General features: G+C 44.6%; 1 protein-coding gene across 3 annotated transcripts in view; it reads right to left on the bottom strand.

The window, feature by feature from the left end:
* The window catches only part of DOCK2 (dedicator of cytokinesis 2), a 404,152-nt gene extending 387,493 nt beyond the window's left edge, over nt 1-16,659 (bottom strand). For 2 of the 3 annotated variants that reach the window (XR_013445613.1, XM_036079463.2), the window contains exon 1: nt 16,537-16,659. Coding sequence is in view for 2 of the 3 variants with exons in the window: in XM_036079463.2 (XP_035935356.1) it covers nt 16,537-16,579 (43 nt within the window). In the remaining variant the exon portion in view is untranslated. The remainder of the gene's footprint in view (nt 1-16,536) is intronic. The other variant, XM_036079461.2, reaches the window with a different exon arrangement.
* Between the last annotated feature and the right edge of the window lie 563 nt (nt 16,660-17,222).

The raw sequence follows: 17,222 nt of genomic DNA, 5'->3' as shown, positions 1-17,222 counted from the left end.
TAGCAAAATGTTAGAAGTAAATCCTTCTTTATGGGTGTTTACATCAAATGTAAATGAATTAAACCCTTCTGACAAAAGGCAGAGATTGACAGAAAGGATTATAAAACAACACCACCACCAAAACCAAAAAACCCACTATGATCCAACCATATGTTATCTACAAAAGACTCACTTTAGATCCAAAGACACAAGTTCAAAGTGAAAGAAAAAATGTTCCATGCACATGGTAACAAAAAGAGCACTATAGTGGATATACTAATATTAGACAAAACAGACTTTAAGTCAAAAGTGTTACAAGAGACAAAAAAGAGCATTATATATTGGCAAAAGGGTCAATACACCAAGAACATATAACAATTATGAACATATATCCCTAATAACACAGCACCAAAATGTATGAAGCAAACATTGACACAATTAAAAGGAGAACTAGGCACTTCTATAATAATAATCAGAGACTTCAATATCCCACTATCAATAATGGATAGAACAAGTAGGAATAAAATCAGTAAGAAAATAGAGGACCTGAGCCACACTATGAATAACCAGACCTAACAGACATATACAAGATACTCCATCCTACAGCAGTAGAATGCACATTCTTCTCAAGTGCATATAAAACATTCTCTAGAATAGCCCATATGTTAGACCACAAAACGTATCTCAATATATGAAAAATACTGAAATCATACAAAATAACTTTTCCAACCACAAAGGAACAAAGCTAGAAATGAATAACAGAAATAAAACTGGAAAATTCACAACTATGTGTAAAGTAAACAACATACACTTTTTTCTTTCCTTAAGTAGGCTCCATGCCCAGCATAGAGCTCAATGCAGGGCTCAAACTTGACCCTGAGATCAAGACCTGAGCTGAGATCAAGAGTCAGACGCTTAACCAACTGAGCCACCCAGGCACCCTGCAAACAACATACTCTTAAGCAACAAGGGATCAAAGAAGAACTCATAAGGGAAATTAGAAAATATTTTGAGACAAATTAAAATGAAAACACAACCTACCAAAACTTATGGATGGAGTGAAAGCAGTAATCATATCAGTGAAGAGGGGCCTTCAAGAAGAAATGAGATCAGAACTGTCCTCAAACATAAACAAGAGGTATTTATAATGTTGCTTCACTGTGTCCCAGAGAAGCATATTTTCAGTTGCCCTTTCATGTTGTCTTTACAACTACTACATGAGGTAGCTACTATCCCCATTTTATAGATGAGGGAAATAAGGTTCAGAGGGTTTGAGTGGCTCACCCAGAATCTTCCCTTACCCTGTTAGTGGTAAGTCACAGAGCCAGGACTCAAACCCAGCCCTATGCCTTGCTCATTCTCTATACCTGTTGCCCCCACCCCGCCCCACCCTGCCCCTCCCCAAAACCTAGATGGCACTATTCAGGTGTTCACCAGACCCTGCTTCATGCTTCAGTCTTGCCGCATTCTCTAAGGGAAAAGGAGGAAACTTACAGGCTTTTTAGCCCAAACACCTATACAAATCAGCCCTTTCACCAAGAGACCAACTAGACTTCGTAGGTATTCATAACAAAGTCTCCATCCTGAGAGACGATAAAGCTTGGGCGCCAAGAGTCTATCTGGAGTCAGAGAGATGTGGCTCCTGAGTCCAGTTCAACTCTTTGTTGGCTCTGGCCTCAAGCCCAGAGCCATAGCATGTGATGTACAGGCTTTGCCTTGCACCAGGCTACCCAGGCAAGAGAGCATTGGAGGCTAGTACCCAACCTGTGATCTACTTGCAAGACCTGCACCTTCTCTGGGAACGGGAGGGGTGTTTTTTTGTAATCCACAAAAATCACTGTAAGGGCCAGTGGAAAGCCTGCCTGAGCAGCAACTTCACCTCCCTGAGCCTCATTTTCCACAACTATAGAATGGAGGAGATGATAGTCCCTAATTTGCAGGGTCCTTAAGAAGCTCAGCTGAGGTTAAGACACAAAGGGCTTGACTTGTGTCAGGCCATAGTAAGTCCTCAATAAATGGTAGTCATTTTTCTCTTTATTAGCATTATAAAACCTCCTAAAGCAATCTATTCAGAAGACCTCCTTCAGAGCTCTTCTTTAGGTCACCTTTAAATCTGCCTCCCTGCAGTTTGCAACAAATGACACTGTTGGTCAACACTAAATAAAATTAATCCTTTGTTCAAAAGCAAACCTTGAGAAGGCCCTCAGGGGACTCAAGAATCTCTTCCCCTGCATAAACAGAGCATGTTTCTTCATTCCCTTTACACTTGGCCTGATTTCAAACCCTGTCCCCACACAGGCTGCTGATATTTGGACACACTCCAGCTTGCTGGTGCCCTAACTCAGACTCTCCACTCCCTGCTTCCTCCAACCCCAGAAATTTGGCTAAGAACATGCCTGTCACAAGCCTGGGCAGGGCCAAGGAGGCAACTGAGGTTTCTAACAGAAGAAAACCATCTATGAGTTGGCCTCTGAAGCACTAGCAAATTAGGTCTGTCCATCAGATATTTAGAAGGTGGGGAAAGACTGTGTTTTGTTCCCTGTCTCCTCCCCATCTTTCCTTAGGAATCTCTTCCTTGTTCCATCCAGCTCTGTCAAGTAGGAAAGTTCCAATCAATCAACTTAAGAAGATGTCTTGGACAGATCTTGAAGCCCAGTATTCAACATGAAGGTCTATATTCATTCCAAAGATTCACATTTTATGAAAATGAAAGTAACTGATGTTGCTATTTAATTTATAAATGTATTTCTGCCTTTGCATAAGGGCCTCTGTTCTTAAGGCTCCATTTGGGGAAAAGCAGACATAACTGACAAAGGAAGTGGCTTTGCATACCAATACCCAATTCTGTTAAGTTTTCTAAATGACTAACAGGAAACTTTGAACCAGAATGCCACTGTTTGCTAAAGTTTGATTGCTTATCTATGATCCTCATTTGAGTTATTTCTGACCAGTGTAAAAACAGATCACCTTCTTCCCTATTCCCTGTAGGCCTAACCACTGTCAACTTTTGAATAACAGATGAAAGGGGCAGATAAACATGAGGAAGATATAGGACAAAAAATAAGTAAAAATCACTGAAATCATTCTGCTCCACCCTATTCATGCCCACCCAAGGAAGATAGACAAGTGGCAGGTGGCAGGATTCCCAGAGACAAACGTTCTAGCTTCCTCTTTCATATAAGGTCTCCAAACACTAGAGAATATTGACACATCCCAATGAAGGATTTGACCTCTCCCTGTATCAAAATACTATACTCAGGAACCAACACGTCCACTCAGACCAAAATACTTATAGCTGAGGACCAAAGGGATGTTGAAAGTACTAAGGCTATCTGAGCTCATTAAACCCAATGAGAGCTCTCATGTTGGAAATCCAGGTTGGCAAGCCAGTGGAAGCAGCCACTTTGAGACAGGTGAGACTTCCAACAACCCTAGAAATAGAATCCACTGATTAGCCACCAATTCTATGTAAACATATTGAGATACACTGCTCATCAGGAACCCAAATTGAGAGAAATAAGGAAAAAGTAAACACCACTGTTATAGCACAAAGTTCATAGAAACAACTAGGGTGGGGTCTCTGGAGTTTGTGCAATGTTAGAAGATAAGTACAATGTTTCTCTTGTATTTATAGATGAGGAAACTGAGACACAGGGAGGGTAAAAAACTTATCCACCTCATAACTTAGATAGAGAGATCAATTGATTGATCCAGAAGTCTACCTTCTAACTACTGTACACACTGCTTGCCACCCCCCCCAAATGGTAAACGCTTATTGGGCATATATTATGTACGAAGCATATATGATTTTCAATAGATATTCATTTGTGCATCTAGTTACTATTCTGGGTACTGGGATGACAGTGACAGATAAGACAGATAAAATCCCTAGCATTCTACGAGTATCACCTCCTTTCATCTTCACAGTACTCCTCCAAGGTATTACCCTCATGTAACATACGAGAAACTCAAAGAGAGATTAAGAAACTTGCCCATGACCACACAGCTAGAAAGTGGTAAAAAGTGGATTCAAGCCCAGATCAGAGTCCAAAGTCCTTGCTTCCCTTACTAGCCCATTTCTGATGTTATAAATTATTGTGTGTTTGTGTGTATGTCTGTATAGATGTAGGTGTGTGTGTGTGTATGTACTGGATATATACTTAGTATATATATATATATACACACATACACATATATATGTGTATAAGTGCACATATATATAGTATATACACATATACTATACTTGTTCATTTCCTCTCTTTTCCAGCATCAATGAGGGTGAAGACAGTCTGCCTTGTTACCAATGAATTTCCAATGCTGAGAACAGCACCAGGCCCACAGTAGAAGTTCAATCAATATTTACTGAGCTTTAATAAATACTTGTTGAACTGAAGGGATGTGAACATGAAGGGCAAGTACGCCCCTTCTTCTGGCTAAACTCTTTCTTGAATTTCTTGAGACTACTTCAGGAGATGCTGACCCAGCTTGGTTGCCAATTTTGATTGTAGCCATCAAGTGCCCTGTGATCTTTAGGATGGATTCATACCTCGTCTGGGGCCCTGCTCTTTGCTGACATGTTTGAAAACAAAAGCTTCAGCAAATAGCAAGTGTTAATAGAGTTTGGACAAGTTGATGCATCTGAGAAACAAAAACAATAATGGAGAAAAAGAATGTAATTGCCTGAAGCTCACTTCTCTAGTCTCTGAGCTGGGCTTTGGAGGGTCTCTGCTCTAGGGGGGAACTGAACTAGCTTTCAATTTGAGTGAAACGCACTCATTGAAAATGCATAAACAGTTTGCCTGAACTCTCTGGGTAAGGCGTTGACGGGTTCAGCACCAAGGCAACATCCTGATGTTGCATCAGGGAGGGCAACTGTGATGACCCAGCAGAAGCTTCCAGCAGCAAGGCCAGAGCTCACATCCAGTGTAAGTCAGTAGTGAATAAAGTGGGAGAATCACAGACTGAGGTAACCAAGGAGGAGGTGCTCCTCCACAGCCCAGGAGAGGTTTTCTGTGTACCGAGGCCTTTCTGTGTACCAGACACTATTCCAAGGGCTTTACCCACCTATGTAATCCTCACCATAATTCTGGGGTACAATTATTGTCATCTCCATTTTACAGATGAGGAAATTGAGGTAGTGTAAGATTGAGTGAATAGTCCAGGTTGACATAGCCAGGAAGGAGCCAAACTGCATACAACTGTACTCAGTTTTTAGTGAGTCAAAGTGACATGCCCAGCCAACAAGAAAAAGTTGGAATTGCCATGAGTCCTCTAAAACAGTGATTTTCAACTAAGGACAGTTTTGCCCCAAATGAACATTTACCAATGTCTGGAGACATTTTCAGAGGGGGTGGGGGGGGAGGGGCAAAGTGAAGGAGCTCCTGGCATCTTGCTGGTAAAAGTCAGGGATGCAGCTAAACATCCTATAATGCACAGAACAGCACCATAACAAAGAAGTATCTGGCCCCAAATGTCAACAGTGTCAAAGTTGATAAGTACTGCTCTAAAATATCATGATGGGATTCACTCTTTCCTTTACAGTGCTGCTATAGGTGCCACACATGCACTCACACATGAGTTCACGCATTCACATGCTAGAGTTGGAAGAGTGGCTTTATGATGAAATCAAGGGCTAATTTCTTCAGCCCCTCACCTCTATTGCAGGGAGTGTTGGGCACTTCGCTGAATCCTACATGTTAGAAAAGTAAGGTGAGAGGGGATAGATCCTGCTGTCCTGGGGATTTTGTGAAATCTAGTTGAATAGACAAAATGAGCCCACAAGAAACAAGAAATGTCTTAAAAGTAAAGGGCTCAGCTGTTGGTCATAACAGTTGTGGACTCTCAGAGGAGAGAGATCAAGAGGGGCCCCATGAAGGAAGTGAGACTGGAAAGAGAGGGAGGGGGAGAGAAGGGGGGAGAGGGAGGGGGGGAGAGGAGGGGGGAGAGGGAGGGGGAGAGGGAGGGCAAGGGGAAGAGATGGAGTGGGAGCCCCAGAGGAGGTGGGCGGAGAAAAATGTGGTAAGGGCAGGGAAGAGGGAGGGCAAATTAGCTTGATGTGTACACAGTCCTAGTAAGGGAAAGCTGGACCATGTGAATAGAGTCCCAGGGTGAGAACGGTGGGGTTTGGGGCAGTGGCCAACTATAAGGGTCCAGATATTTGGGGAAGAGTTCAAGAACACCCCATTTATTGCTGTGCTGCTCTCATAGGACCCAGCCTTCTGACAGCGAAGGGTTAAGGGTGAGGAGATTAAGGCAAGATAGGGCAATTCAGTCCATCTGAATCTTATGAGGTCACCAGAAAGTGAAAACCTCCAACCCCTGTCACCTCCCCATCCCCCTCCCCCACCCACTCATTCATCTACACACTTATCCACACTCAGCCATCCACCCTCCCATCCAGCCATCCACCCAATGAACAATTACTAATCAAGCACCTGCTCTGTGCTGGAGAAGAGCAAGAGACATTGTCTTGCCCTCATGGAGTTTACATTCTATGGAAGAGCCAAATAATTCAACATGAGGCTGCAAGGAAATATAAGGGTGATGGCAGAGCTATGGTAACATGAAACAAAAGATGCACCCATGCCCAACCTGTGAAATGGGGACATTAGTAGTAATAACAGTGTTGTCTGATGCCTCAAGCAAAAAGAAGAAAGAGAGATTACTACTGGGTTGTAAGCTTCCTGAGGGCAAGGACTGTATTTTTATCAGAATCAGCTCAGGACCATCACTTAGCACAGCCTTATTGAATTTAATTGATATGAATAAACAATAAAAACAGTTTTCTTGGGGGTGCCTGGGTGGCTCAATTGGTTGAGTCCACCTCTTGATTTAGGCTCAGGTCATAATCTCAGGGTCATGAGGTTGAGCCCCACGTTGGATTCCATACTCAGTGCAGAGTCTGCATAAGATTCTCGCCCTCTCCCTCTGCCCCCTCCCCTGCTTGTGTACACACTCTCTCTCTTGCACTCTCTCTAAAATAAATAACTAAATCTTAAAAAAAACACTTTTCTTGGGATGCCTGGGTGATTCAGTCGGTTAAGCATCTGCCTTCAGCTCAGGTCATGATCCCAGGGGCATGAGATGGAGCCCCACGTCAGGTTCCCTGTTCAGTGGAGAACCTGCTTCTCCCTTTCCCTCTGCCCACCCCACCCCCAGCTCTCTATCACTCTCTCTCTCTCTCTCAAATAAATAAATAAAATCTTTTTAAAAAATAGCTTTCTTGTTCTTCACAGTTCCCAAAACCAAAAATCTACACCTTGAGCAGAATGCCTTAGCTGTGTCTATTGTATTGGTTTATGAAATAATAAATGAGTACTTTTATCAGACCCTTACTTAACTCACTTCCATGAACAGGCCTTGATCAAATTGAAATGCAAAACTGCTCAAGTGCAAATTTGCAAGAAGAGAGTGTATAGCTTCCACTGGATTCCCAAGGGGTCCCAGGTTACAATAACATTTAGTTTCTCTGATGTACCATGTTCCTGCTAGTGCCTTACAGCTGGATGGACTCAAACTTGACCCCAAAACACAGTTCTGCCCTCAGACAATATGTTATCCAGTGAGAGAGATGACTTGTGGTTACATAACTAAAAGACAAGGTGCAAAATGAGTCTTCAGTAAAACAGAAGAGGTACCTCCAAGATTGAAGTGTAAGAAAACTGTCTGAAAGTGGTTGCATTTCAGTGAGACCTTGAAGGTCTCAGCTCCCCACAGTTTCCTCATCTGTGAAAGGATGATAAAAGTACACACCTCTTAGAGTGCTTAAACATGGTACCACAAATGTTCTGCAAAGGTACCATGATGAAAAAAAGTGAGGCAATGTTATTATTTATGACAATGTGGATGAGAACTCAAATCAAGGGTTTAATGAAGGAAGTCCCGTATGCAATTCCACTCTTCCAGCTGCTCACACCAAAAACCCTGGAGTCACTCCTGATTCCTCTCTTTCTTTCATTCCCAATTCCAATCCATGAAGAAAATCCCATTTGTTCCACCTACAACACACACATCCAGAATCTAAGCACATCTCACCTCCTCCATTGCTGCCCCCTGGTGTGGGCCACCACCATTTCCTGCCGGGGTCATTGAAGTAGTTGCCTAGCTGGCCTCCCTGCTTTCACATTTAAGTATCCCCTATCCATCATAAAACAGAATAATCTTTTAAACCAACATAGAACATTCTGCCATTCTACTGAAAACCCTACAATGCCCCATCCCCTCCCATTTAGACTAAAAGCTCTAGTCATTACGTGTACCAGGCACTACTCACTACAACCTCCTCTTGGAGAATTCATTTCCTACTCTTCTGCCCCTTGCTTGCTCTCCTCCAGCAGCCACACGGACTCCCACACATTAGAGAGACTTCCTCTTCAGGACATTTGCATTGGCTGTTTATTCTACCCAGAACATTCTTTCCTGAGACAACTCCCTACTGCTACCACCCAGTGAGGCAAACAGCAAAATGCCACTTCCCCAAGCAAACCCTCTGGGTTCAGCTGGCACTATGTATGTCCTTGTGCCTCAACCCACCATGCCGATCATGGTGTCTCAGGCCTGGCATTGCCACCACTCAATCCAATCCAAACTCACATCAATTCAATGAAGTAGGAAGAAAGGAGAAATTGCCTATTAAAGGGAACATTTGTAGAGTCTCTACCCAGATTCCTCTGGAGTTGGATGGTGATAAGCATTATCATTTCCCATTTGCAGAACATTTGCTGCAGAACACAGACTGTGGCACCCATGTGTAACTGACTATTAAATTAAAGGTTTGTAAGCTTTAACAAACAAACACACAAACAAAAGTCCAAAGGTCCAAGAATTAGAATATTATGGTGATTACATTGCCAGTCTCAACATACAGCAGCAATATAAGGATGCTGATCTCAGGAAAAAGCAGAGCTTAGCAAACACAGTTTGTTAAGGCTTATTCAAATACAAACATTAAGGTTGGGAACAAGATGGCCACTAACTGGTGAGGATCTCACAAGCCTAGGGGTTAGGACAATCTCCTTATGTGGACTCGAAGAGCCAGCCCAGCAGCCACTTCTAAACAATCCCAAATTGCTGAAGCATTAGAAAGTTGGAGGCCTTACTTCACTTAGCGTAATCCCCTCCAGTTCCATCCATTTTTATTCAGATGATGGGTATTCATCCTTTCTGATGGCTGAGTAATATTCCATCGTATATATGGACCACATCTTCTTCATTCATCTGTTGAAGGGCATCTTGGCTCCTTCCACAGTTTGGCTATTGTGGACATTGCTGCTATGAACATTGGGGTGCACGTGTCCCTTCTTTTCACTACATCTGTATCTTTGGGGTAAATAAGTCAAGCAGAGAAAGACAACTACCATATGGTTTCACTTATATGTGGAACATAAGGAATAGCATGGAGGACATTAGGAGAAGGAAAGGAAAAATGAAGGGGGGAATCAGAGGGGGAGATGAACCATGAGAGACTATGGACTCCGGGAAACAAACTGAGGGTTTCAGAGGGGAGGGGGGTTGGGGGAATGTGTTAGCCCGGTGATGGGTATTAAGGAGGGCACATATTTCAATGAGCACTGGGTGTTATACACAAACAATGAATGATGGAACACTACATCAAAAACTAGTGAAGTACTATATGGTGACTAACATAACATAAAAAAAAAAAAAAAAGAAAAGAAAAGAAAATGGGAGGCCAGGCACCTAAGAATTGGTAGTAGGATGGAATCAGGTTTCCAATACATCTTTGTTTGTTTCACCAGACTAATTTCTGGGGACCAGTCCAAAGATATAGTTGGCCTCCTTAACAAAGATGCATGTACTAAGATCCCCCCAAGTACTTCCTTTGGAATTCTTTTCCCCATTGCCCCTTAGAGGCCTTCCAGACCATCCAATTTAAGAGCCCTCCTTCCAATACTCTCATTCATGGAACAAATTTTTATTACAATGGCATATATCATAATTATATGCTTACTGATTTGTCTACACAGTCCTTTTTTGCCTTCCCCACTAGACTATAAGCTCCAACAGTGTGGGAACCATATTGGCCTAATTCCAGTAATTTCAGTATCTAACATAGTGCCTGACATAGGAAATGCCCAACAAATATTAAAGAAATAAATGAAGAGCGAATGAGTAAATGGAGTAAATGAGTGAACAAGTTAGTGAGTGAACAATGTTCTCTATCCTTCCTCCTTGAGTATTACCTTGGGCAACAAGAGCAGTAGAACTGGACCCTCTGTAGTAGAGATCTTCCCTGAGTGTGTTTGGGATGCATGTTTTACTCATGCTTCCTACTCAAAGAATCTGTCCCCACCATGGCTCCTGCTAGATGAGTAGCAAGCCTCGTGTCCCCACGCCATAACCACAGTGTATTGGACCAGTCAGGAGCAGCCCCTTGATCAGAGTGGGGTCTACTTCTAGGTTGGCAATGGCCTCTGATCTGAGTGGCCTTTCTTGAAAATGTGAGTCGGTTCATTCAGACTTCTCTCTCAGAACTTTGAACAAATAAATGCAGAGAGAAGATTTGGTGGGTACTTGAACTGCAAAGTCATGCAGAGTTGGGGTGGGTGGCATGCTGGGGCCACTATTATGGTGTTATCAGAATATTGAAGGTATGAAGGAGTGATGGAATTAGAAGGAGTTGGTTAGGAGAGCAAGGAGAACTGATGTGTTAAGAGAAGCTGGGTTATCATGAGAAGGAAGGCAGAGGTTTCCAGGGCTGCCTTCATTCAGGCCCTTCTGGAGGCCTGCCTTTCAGGTTTCTTGGATTTCTGTTTGATTTCGCCTGATCCTAAAAATAAACCACTCTCCTCCTCACATACACATCCACACCACATACCTTTTAACTGAACCAGTTTGAATGGATTTTTTCTTTAATAAGAGTCTGTGTTGCAAGAGACTCAAGCACCCACTGCCTACTCCAAATCTGTCCATTTGGGCACGGACCAGCTCTGTCCAGGGTCCTGCACTGCAACAGCACCACCTGCATTCCCAAATGTGGATGTGGTCTCAGATTCATCTGTATTCCCCAGGCAAGATGTGGAAAAGACCCTTTCTCTACTTTTGCAGAGCCTAGTATGGTTTGCATTGTGCCCCTCCCACAAACAAAAGATGTGTTAGAGTCCTACCCCCCAGTACATCAGTGTGTGATCTTATTTGGAGATGGAGTCTTCACAGAGGTAATAAGTGAAAATGATGCCATTAGGGTGGGCCCTAATCTAAGAAGACTGGTGTCCTTATTAAAAGGGAAAATTTGGAGGAAGACACATACACGGGGAGAACACCCTGTAAAGATGGAGGCAGAGCTTGAGATGATGCCTCTACAAGCTAGGGAGCACCAAGGATTGCCAGAAAGCCACCAGAAGCTAGGGAGGGGCATAGAACAGATTCCCCCTCACAGCTCTTAGAAGGCACCACAAATACTCCCCACACACAGGTACACACAGGTACACACCTATAAGCAGAGACACCTGCATAGAGGTTTCTGGCCATCACTGAAGCTCCCACACAAATCCTCCCTGGCAGGCCCAGCTTCAGGGTAAAGGAAACTTTTTTTCTATCCTCACTCTCTGTCTGAGAAGCCTGGCCTTGAAGCCTTCTTCTACAGTCCCCAAATGTCATACCATAGGCCATGGGTCATCCTTATGGACTCAAATGTTGTCCCCGCCTAGGGTCACAAATCCATATGTCGAAGTCCCAATCCCCAGTACCTCAGAATGTAACCATATTTGGAGATCAGGGCTTTAATGTGATTAAATTAAAATGAAGCTGTTAGGGTAAGGCCAAATCCAATATGACTGGCATCCTTCTAAGAGGAAGAGACACCAGGGGTGAGCATGCACAGAGATGATCCTGTGAGGACAAAGCAATGAGAAGGCAGCTCTCTGCAAGCCAAGGCCTCAGAATGAAACCAACCTACTGGCACCTTGGTCTTGGACTTCCAGACTCCAGAACTGTGAGAAAATAAATTCCTATTGTTTAAGCCACACAGCCTGTGGCACTTTCTTATGGCAGCCCTAAGCAAACTAATATATCATCCCCAATATCCGTCTTCTCCTCCTTCCTTAGGAATGGCACTTCTAATTTTCAGCTGGGTGCATGACTGCCTGCATTACAGACTACATTTCCTACCTACCCTTGCTAGGTTCAGTCATGTGATTAGGTTTTAGCAAACAGGTTACAAGAGGAAGTGTTAAGAGGACCTTCAGGTAAGTGTCCTTAAAGAGAAAGGCCATGCCCTTCTTGTTCCCTTCATCCTTCTTGCTGGTTGGAAGGGGGGACCTGACAGCTGGAGCCTGAGCAACCAGCGAGGTTCAGGAGGCAGAAGCCTCGTGCTAAGGAAGCAGTGCAGTAGACAATTAATTGCTCTACCACCTCTTCGTGGACCATTTCTGGGCTTTCTATTTGAGGGAGAAATAAACTTCTAGTTTGGTTAAGCCACTGTTTTGGAGGTATTCTATCACCCATCACACTTATTCCTAACTGACACTGTTACTTACTCTTTCTACCTCCTCCTTTTCTGCTCTCCCTTCTCTCCTCCAAGGTGGAAGCTCTCATCACTGAGACTCAGAGAGGATTAAGATAGTAAAGGCCAAAGTAAATGTTAATTGTAAGTGGACTCTTCCAGGGTTAACTAATCAGGCAGTCAGGAGACAGGTAATTTTCACCCACTTCGGTTCTTGTACCTCTATGTTCAATCCCTGCCCTTCTCACAATTAATTATAGTAAATTCTTACAGGTGACATGCCTGGTCAAAAATTCCCCTGTGCACAGAATGAAGTCCAAACTTACAAGGTTGGCATTCAAAGCTCTTCAAAGTCTGGCTGCAATCTACCTCTTCAAAGTTTTGTTTTTTGTTTTGTTTTGTTTTCATTACAAACATCTACTAAAACCAAAGCAGAATTTTATTGTTTGACCCAAATGCCACATACATTCCAACATGCTGCCTATTTCTATGATGTCCCCCCTCCTGGATACCCTCCTTGTGTGGTGCAAAGGACCTGGGATCTAAAGTCAATTGAATTTAAGGCCAAGCCCAAGTATTTCTAAATTATGTGAACTCTGGGTCTTGGTTTCTTCACCTGTAAAATGGAAATAATGTCTCACAGAGATGTTCTGGAGCCAAAGACATTGCATGAGAATGGGTCTTGTAAACACAAAACACTATACTCTTCGAAGGCATAACTGTCCTGAATCTGGTGTTAGGGTACATTACCCTGTGTTTCATTTGGCTCTGCAACTATTAGGTAACCCCTTGACCTTAGTTATTAACTTTCATTGAACCAACCACATTACTAAGTGCTTTTCATGAATTACCCCTATTAATCCTCACAACAGTCTCACGAGACCCACATTATCATTATTACCCCCACTTTATTGATGAGGAAACAGGCCCAGATTTGAAATCAGTTCTGACTTCACAGCCCAAGCTTCTAACCTTATACATATCTCCTCAAAGGCAGTCTGTGCCTTTTCTTACTTCATAGTCATACTGTTCTATCCCACTTCTGGAACTCTCTGGAATTCTAATGGATCGCATGTTAATGTTCCATCAAGGAAGGAAAAATAATCTGACAAGGCATCTATATGAAGGTCACCTGGGGCTGCCCACCAGACCACAAGATGAGAAAGAAGCCAGTGGTTCTGGTGATGAAGCGGTCTCATGTAAAGCCAGCCCATGAGACAAACAGACAGACACAAGCAGTCCTTGAGAATTAAGCCAGAAGAAGGCTGGCTAATGCCACCAGCACTGATGAGGAAACCAAATAGGAAAGCAAAGCTCAGGTTCTCCTTGTGTTTTAGGCCTGACTGGGATTCTGACGATATTCAGAGAACCCCCTAATCCTTTATATGTTCCTCTCTGTCTTCTTCCAAGCCCCCATACTCATTATCTCCAATGCTCTTCATAAAAGAACACCCTAAAATAGAAAAATTTAATACCTAGACTTACAATGAGAAAACTAGATGATAGGTCTGTCTGCAAATAGTGATTGTGTTGGAACTAAAACCCAGACTCCTTACTGTTAGGTCCCTGTTCTTTCTGTCCCATGACTCCAGTCCCCCATCTCATCATAACCTAAACTTTTCCTTTCCCTTCCATCTACCCAGGGCCTGAGAAAGAGTCCAACATTCATCTGCAGAGAAAAGAAACCCCCTTTGATGAGCAGGCAACTTCCAAATGCTCTCTGGATCCCTAGAGGGTCATAAATCTTCTGACCCCCTATGAAATATAATTTTCATAAGTAGGCATGAAAAATGTCAGCTATACCATCAGATCAAGAAGCCTCCAGGCCTAGTGCCTAATGGAGTTCCCAATCCCTGACCACCTAAGTAGGATTTCCTCTGCTAGGGAGGGTGGGAACACTACTCCATCCTATAACATTGTCCCATCCTGTGATGTCATGTCCTCAACTAAACCCCCATGCAGAGGACAAGGTCTAAGAATAATAATTGATAACATCTAGTGAGGACTGCTTTGTATAATTGTCATTCTTTTTTTTTTTTTAAGATTTTATTTATTTATTTGACAGAGAGATAGAGAGCACAAGTAGGCAAAGTGGCAGGCAGAGGGAGAGGGAGAAGCAGGCTCTCTGCTGAGCAGGGAGCTGGACATGGGGCTCGATCCCAGGACCCCAGGATCATGACCTGAGCCAAAGGCAGCCGCTTAACTGACTGAGCCACACAGGCGCCCCTATAATTGTCATTCTAAGCACTTTATGTCGATGAACTCCTTTACTTCTACAACAACCCTGGGAAGCAGGTGCTATTACTATCCCCATTATACAGACAAGGAAACAGGCCTGAAGAGAGTAAGTAACTTGTCTAGGTCACAGGGCTGAAAAGTGTTAGAAACTGGAATCCAAGAACAGGCAGTCTGTCACCAGAGCCCATGATCTTCACACCACAGCACAGGGCCTTCACAGCAGGAATGCACTGTAGCCTTTGGGATAAAGGGTAGGACTCTTCTGCACCACTCAATCTCCCCCATTTACTGCCCTACTTACCTGGACTAATACTGTCTCCTGTCTGCCACCCAGGCACCTTTGCCTTTCTGTCCACCCAGACTCCCTCCACACTGGCTTCAGCACAAATCTGTTCATACCTCTTCCCTGCTCGGAAGACCTCTTTGGCTCCCCCTTGCCTAAGTGGAAAAAGTCTGAATTTCTTAGCCTGGCATTTATAGCCTTCCAAAATGTGACTCCAGCTTACTCTAAGCATAACCATTCCTGTCAGGTGAAAGGAACATCTCTCTTCTTTCCTGGATATGCCCTTCGTGTCCAGCTTTCATCTCTTGTACTACATTGGCCTCTCCACCTAAAATGGTCTGCCCTATTTAACAGTTCCCACCTTCCCTTGAGAAGAATTTCAGCCTAATACCCCCAGGTGGAAGGGCCAGAGTTAGAGAAGCTTTGAAGTTAAACATGGTCCTTGTTGGTTTTAGTTCAAACTTCTCATTTTATAGATGGAGAAACTGAGCCCCCTCAAGTGTATAGATTATTTGTTCTCTGGATGGGGAACATTTTTCTTAAAATACTCCATAGTGCCTAGAGCCCAGCAAGTGAAGAGATAAATGTTGAACTCTCCAGGGCAGTGTTTCTCCAACAGTGGCCTTGGGACTCCCCGTATCTAATCTCTCTCTCTCTCTTTCTCTCTATCTTGGGGCTTGGGTCCCCCAACCTCTGACCTGTTCAATGCTCATCTTTGGGGTAGTGTCTGGTATCTGCCTGTGTAGGAAACCATGCAGCGGTTTTCAAATTTACACTTACGTTTGAAAACCACAGTGAGTCTACGGAGGCTGCACCACAGATGCCACTTAGTAGAAAGAGTCCCAGTACCTGAAGTCTCCCTTCCCCCAGCCACCACTTCCGCCCCTGAGCTTGAGGCAGAGGCTTCTGGGAGCTTAGATGGCTGAAGCTGATGAAGCTGGCTTCTTGGATATCCCCAGATAACCTGGCAGCCTTTCTCCCCAGAGGTTCTCCAGGGCTGAGTAAAGGATTCCATCCTCCAACCCCACACCCCAAGCCTGTACAGTCCTCTGGACCCTCTCTACCAAATCAGGGATCATCTGACCCAGAAGAAACAGGCAGGAGAAGCGGGCAGATGGGTGTCGCCTTGGACAGGGGTGGAGGAAGGCATGCTGGGCCAGGCCTGGCTAGGCCAGGCCAGGGGAGAGGGCAGTTGTTCCTTCTATGAGGCCAATTCTGTACATGGGGCGATGGAGTCCACCCCTTGAAACACTGGGACTGTGGCACACAAAGCCACACAGGGCTGGACCCCATCTAGGAGTTGCAGAAGCGTTGGGGAGAGATAGCAGTCTGTGCCCAGTGGGAGAGGGCACCAGCTGGGCAAAGCCGACTGGGCAGGGTGCCCACTTTCCTCTCCCCCTGCCTCCTCTTCCCCGCCCAGCTGGCCCGAAGCAAGCTGAGGAAGTCACTGAGCCCAGGACCTTAGGTCAGTGCTCCCCGCCCATGCCCGCGCTGCCGGCTGCCGCAGCATCTTCCAGCGCATGGTTCTCAGGCCACCTGCCTTTCCCCCTGCTGGGGATCCCATGCCCACACCTACCCACACCGTGTTGCTCCTTGTCAGTTTTGCGCCAGGGGGCCATGGCTGGGCCACTGGAGCTGCGGGGGCCTCCTGTCGCTCTGTGGGGAAGCAGCCAGGGGGTGGCTAGGCGCTCCGCCGGGCCCCACTTCCTTCCTCTTTTCAAACTCCCTCTCAGGGCCCGCCCTCCCCTCCCCAGGGCGCCCTGCTCCTCCTCCTCCGGCCCCTTGGGCTGGGGCACATTAGAAAGCTAGTGGCTAGAAGACCAGAAGGCCCCCAGCAAAACTTGGGGGCCACCTCTAACTTGCTCCTCCCCAGGCAAGTGGGCAGAGGCCAAGCAGGTACTTAGGGCCACCCAAGCCACCACCACAAGTGCAGGAAGTTGCCGGATAACAGCCTAGTGACTGAACAGAACTCCCTCCCAAGGCTCCCAGCATGAGCTTTGATATCTGATGTGAATTCAAATCCACACTCTACTGCTTATCGGCCATGACAGTAGGACAAACTATCATTTTTTTTCTAAGATTCAATTTTCTCATCTGTAAAATGGGATACTAGTACGTACTTCATATGATTATTGTAAGGATTAGAGGAGATCATGGACACAGCAAGTGACACATAACAGTTCAATATACACATACAGAGGGTGTCACTTGTGGTTTTTATCCTGTTGGTGCCACAGACCCATTTGTAAATCTGATAAAAGC

The sequence above is a fragment of the Halichoerus grypus genome, chromosome 2 (genome assembly GCF_964656455.1).
Source record: "Halichoerus grypus chromosome 2, mHalGry1.hap1.1, whole genome shotgun sequence".
Taxonomy (NCBI): Eukaryota; Metazoa; Chordata; class Mammalia; order Carnivora; family Phocidae; genus Halichoerus; species Halichoerus grypus.
Note: the sequence above shows the minus strand (reverse complement) of the source record. Positions and strands in the feature narration are given on the sequence as shown.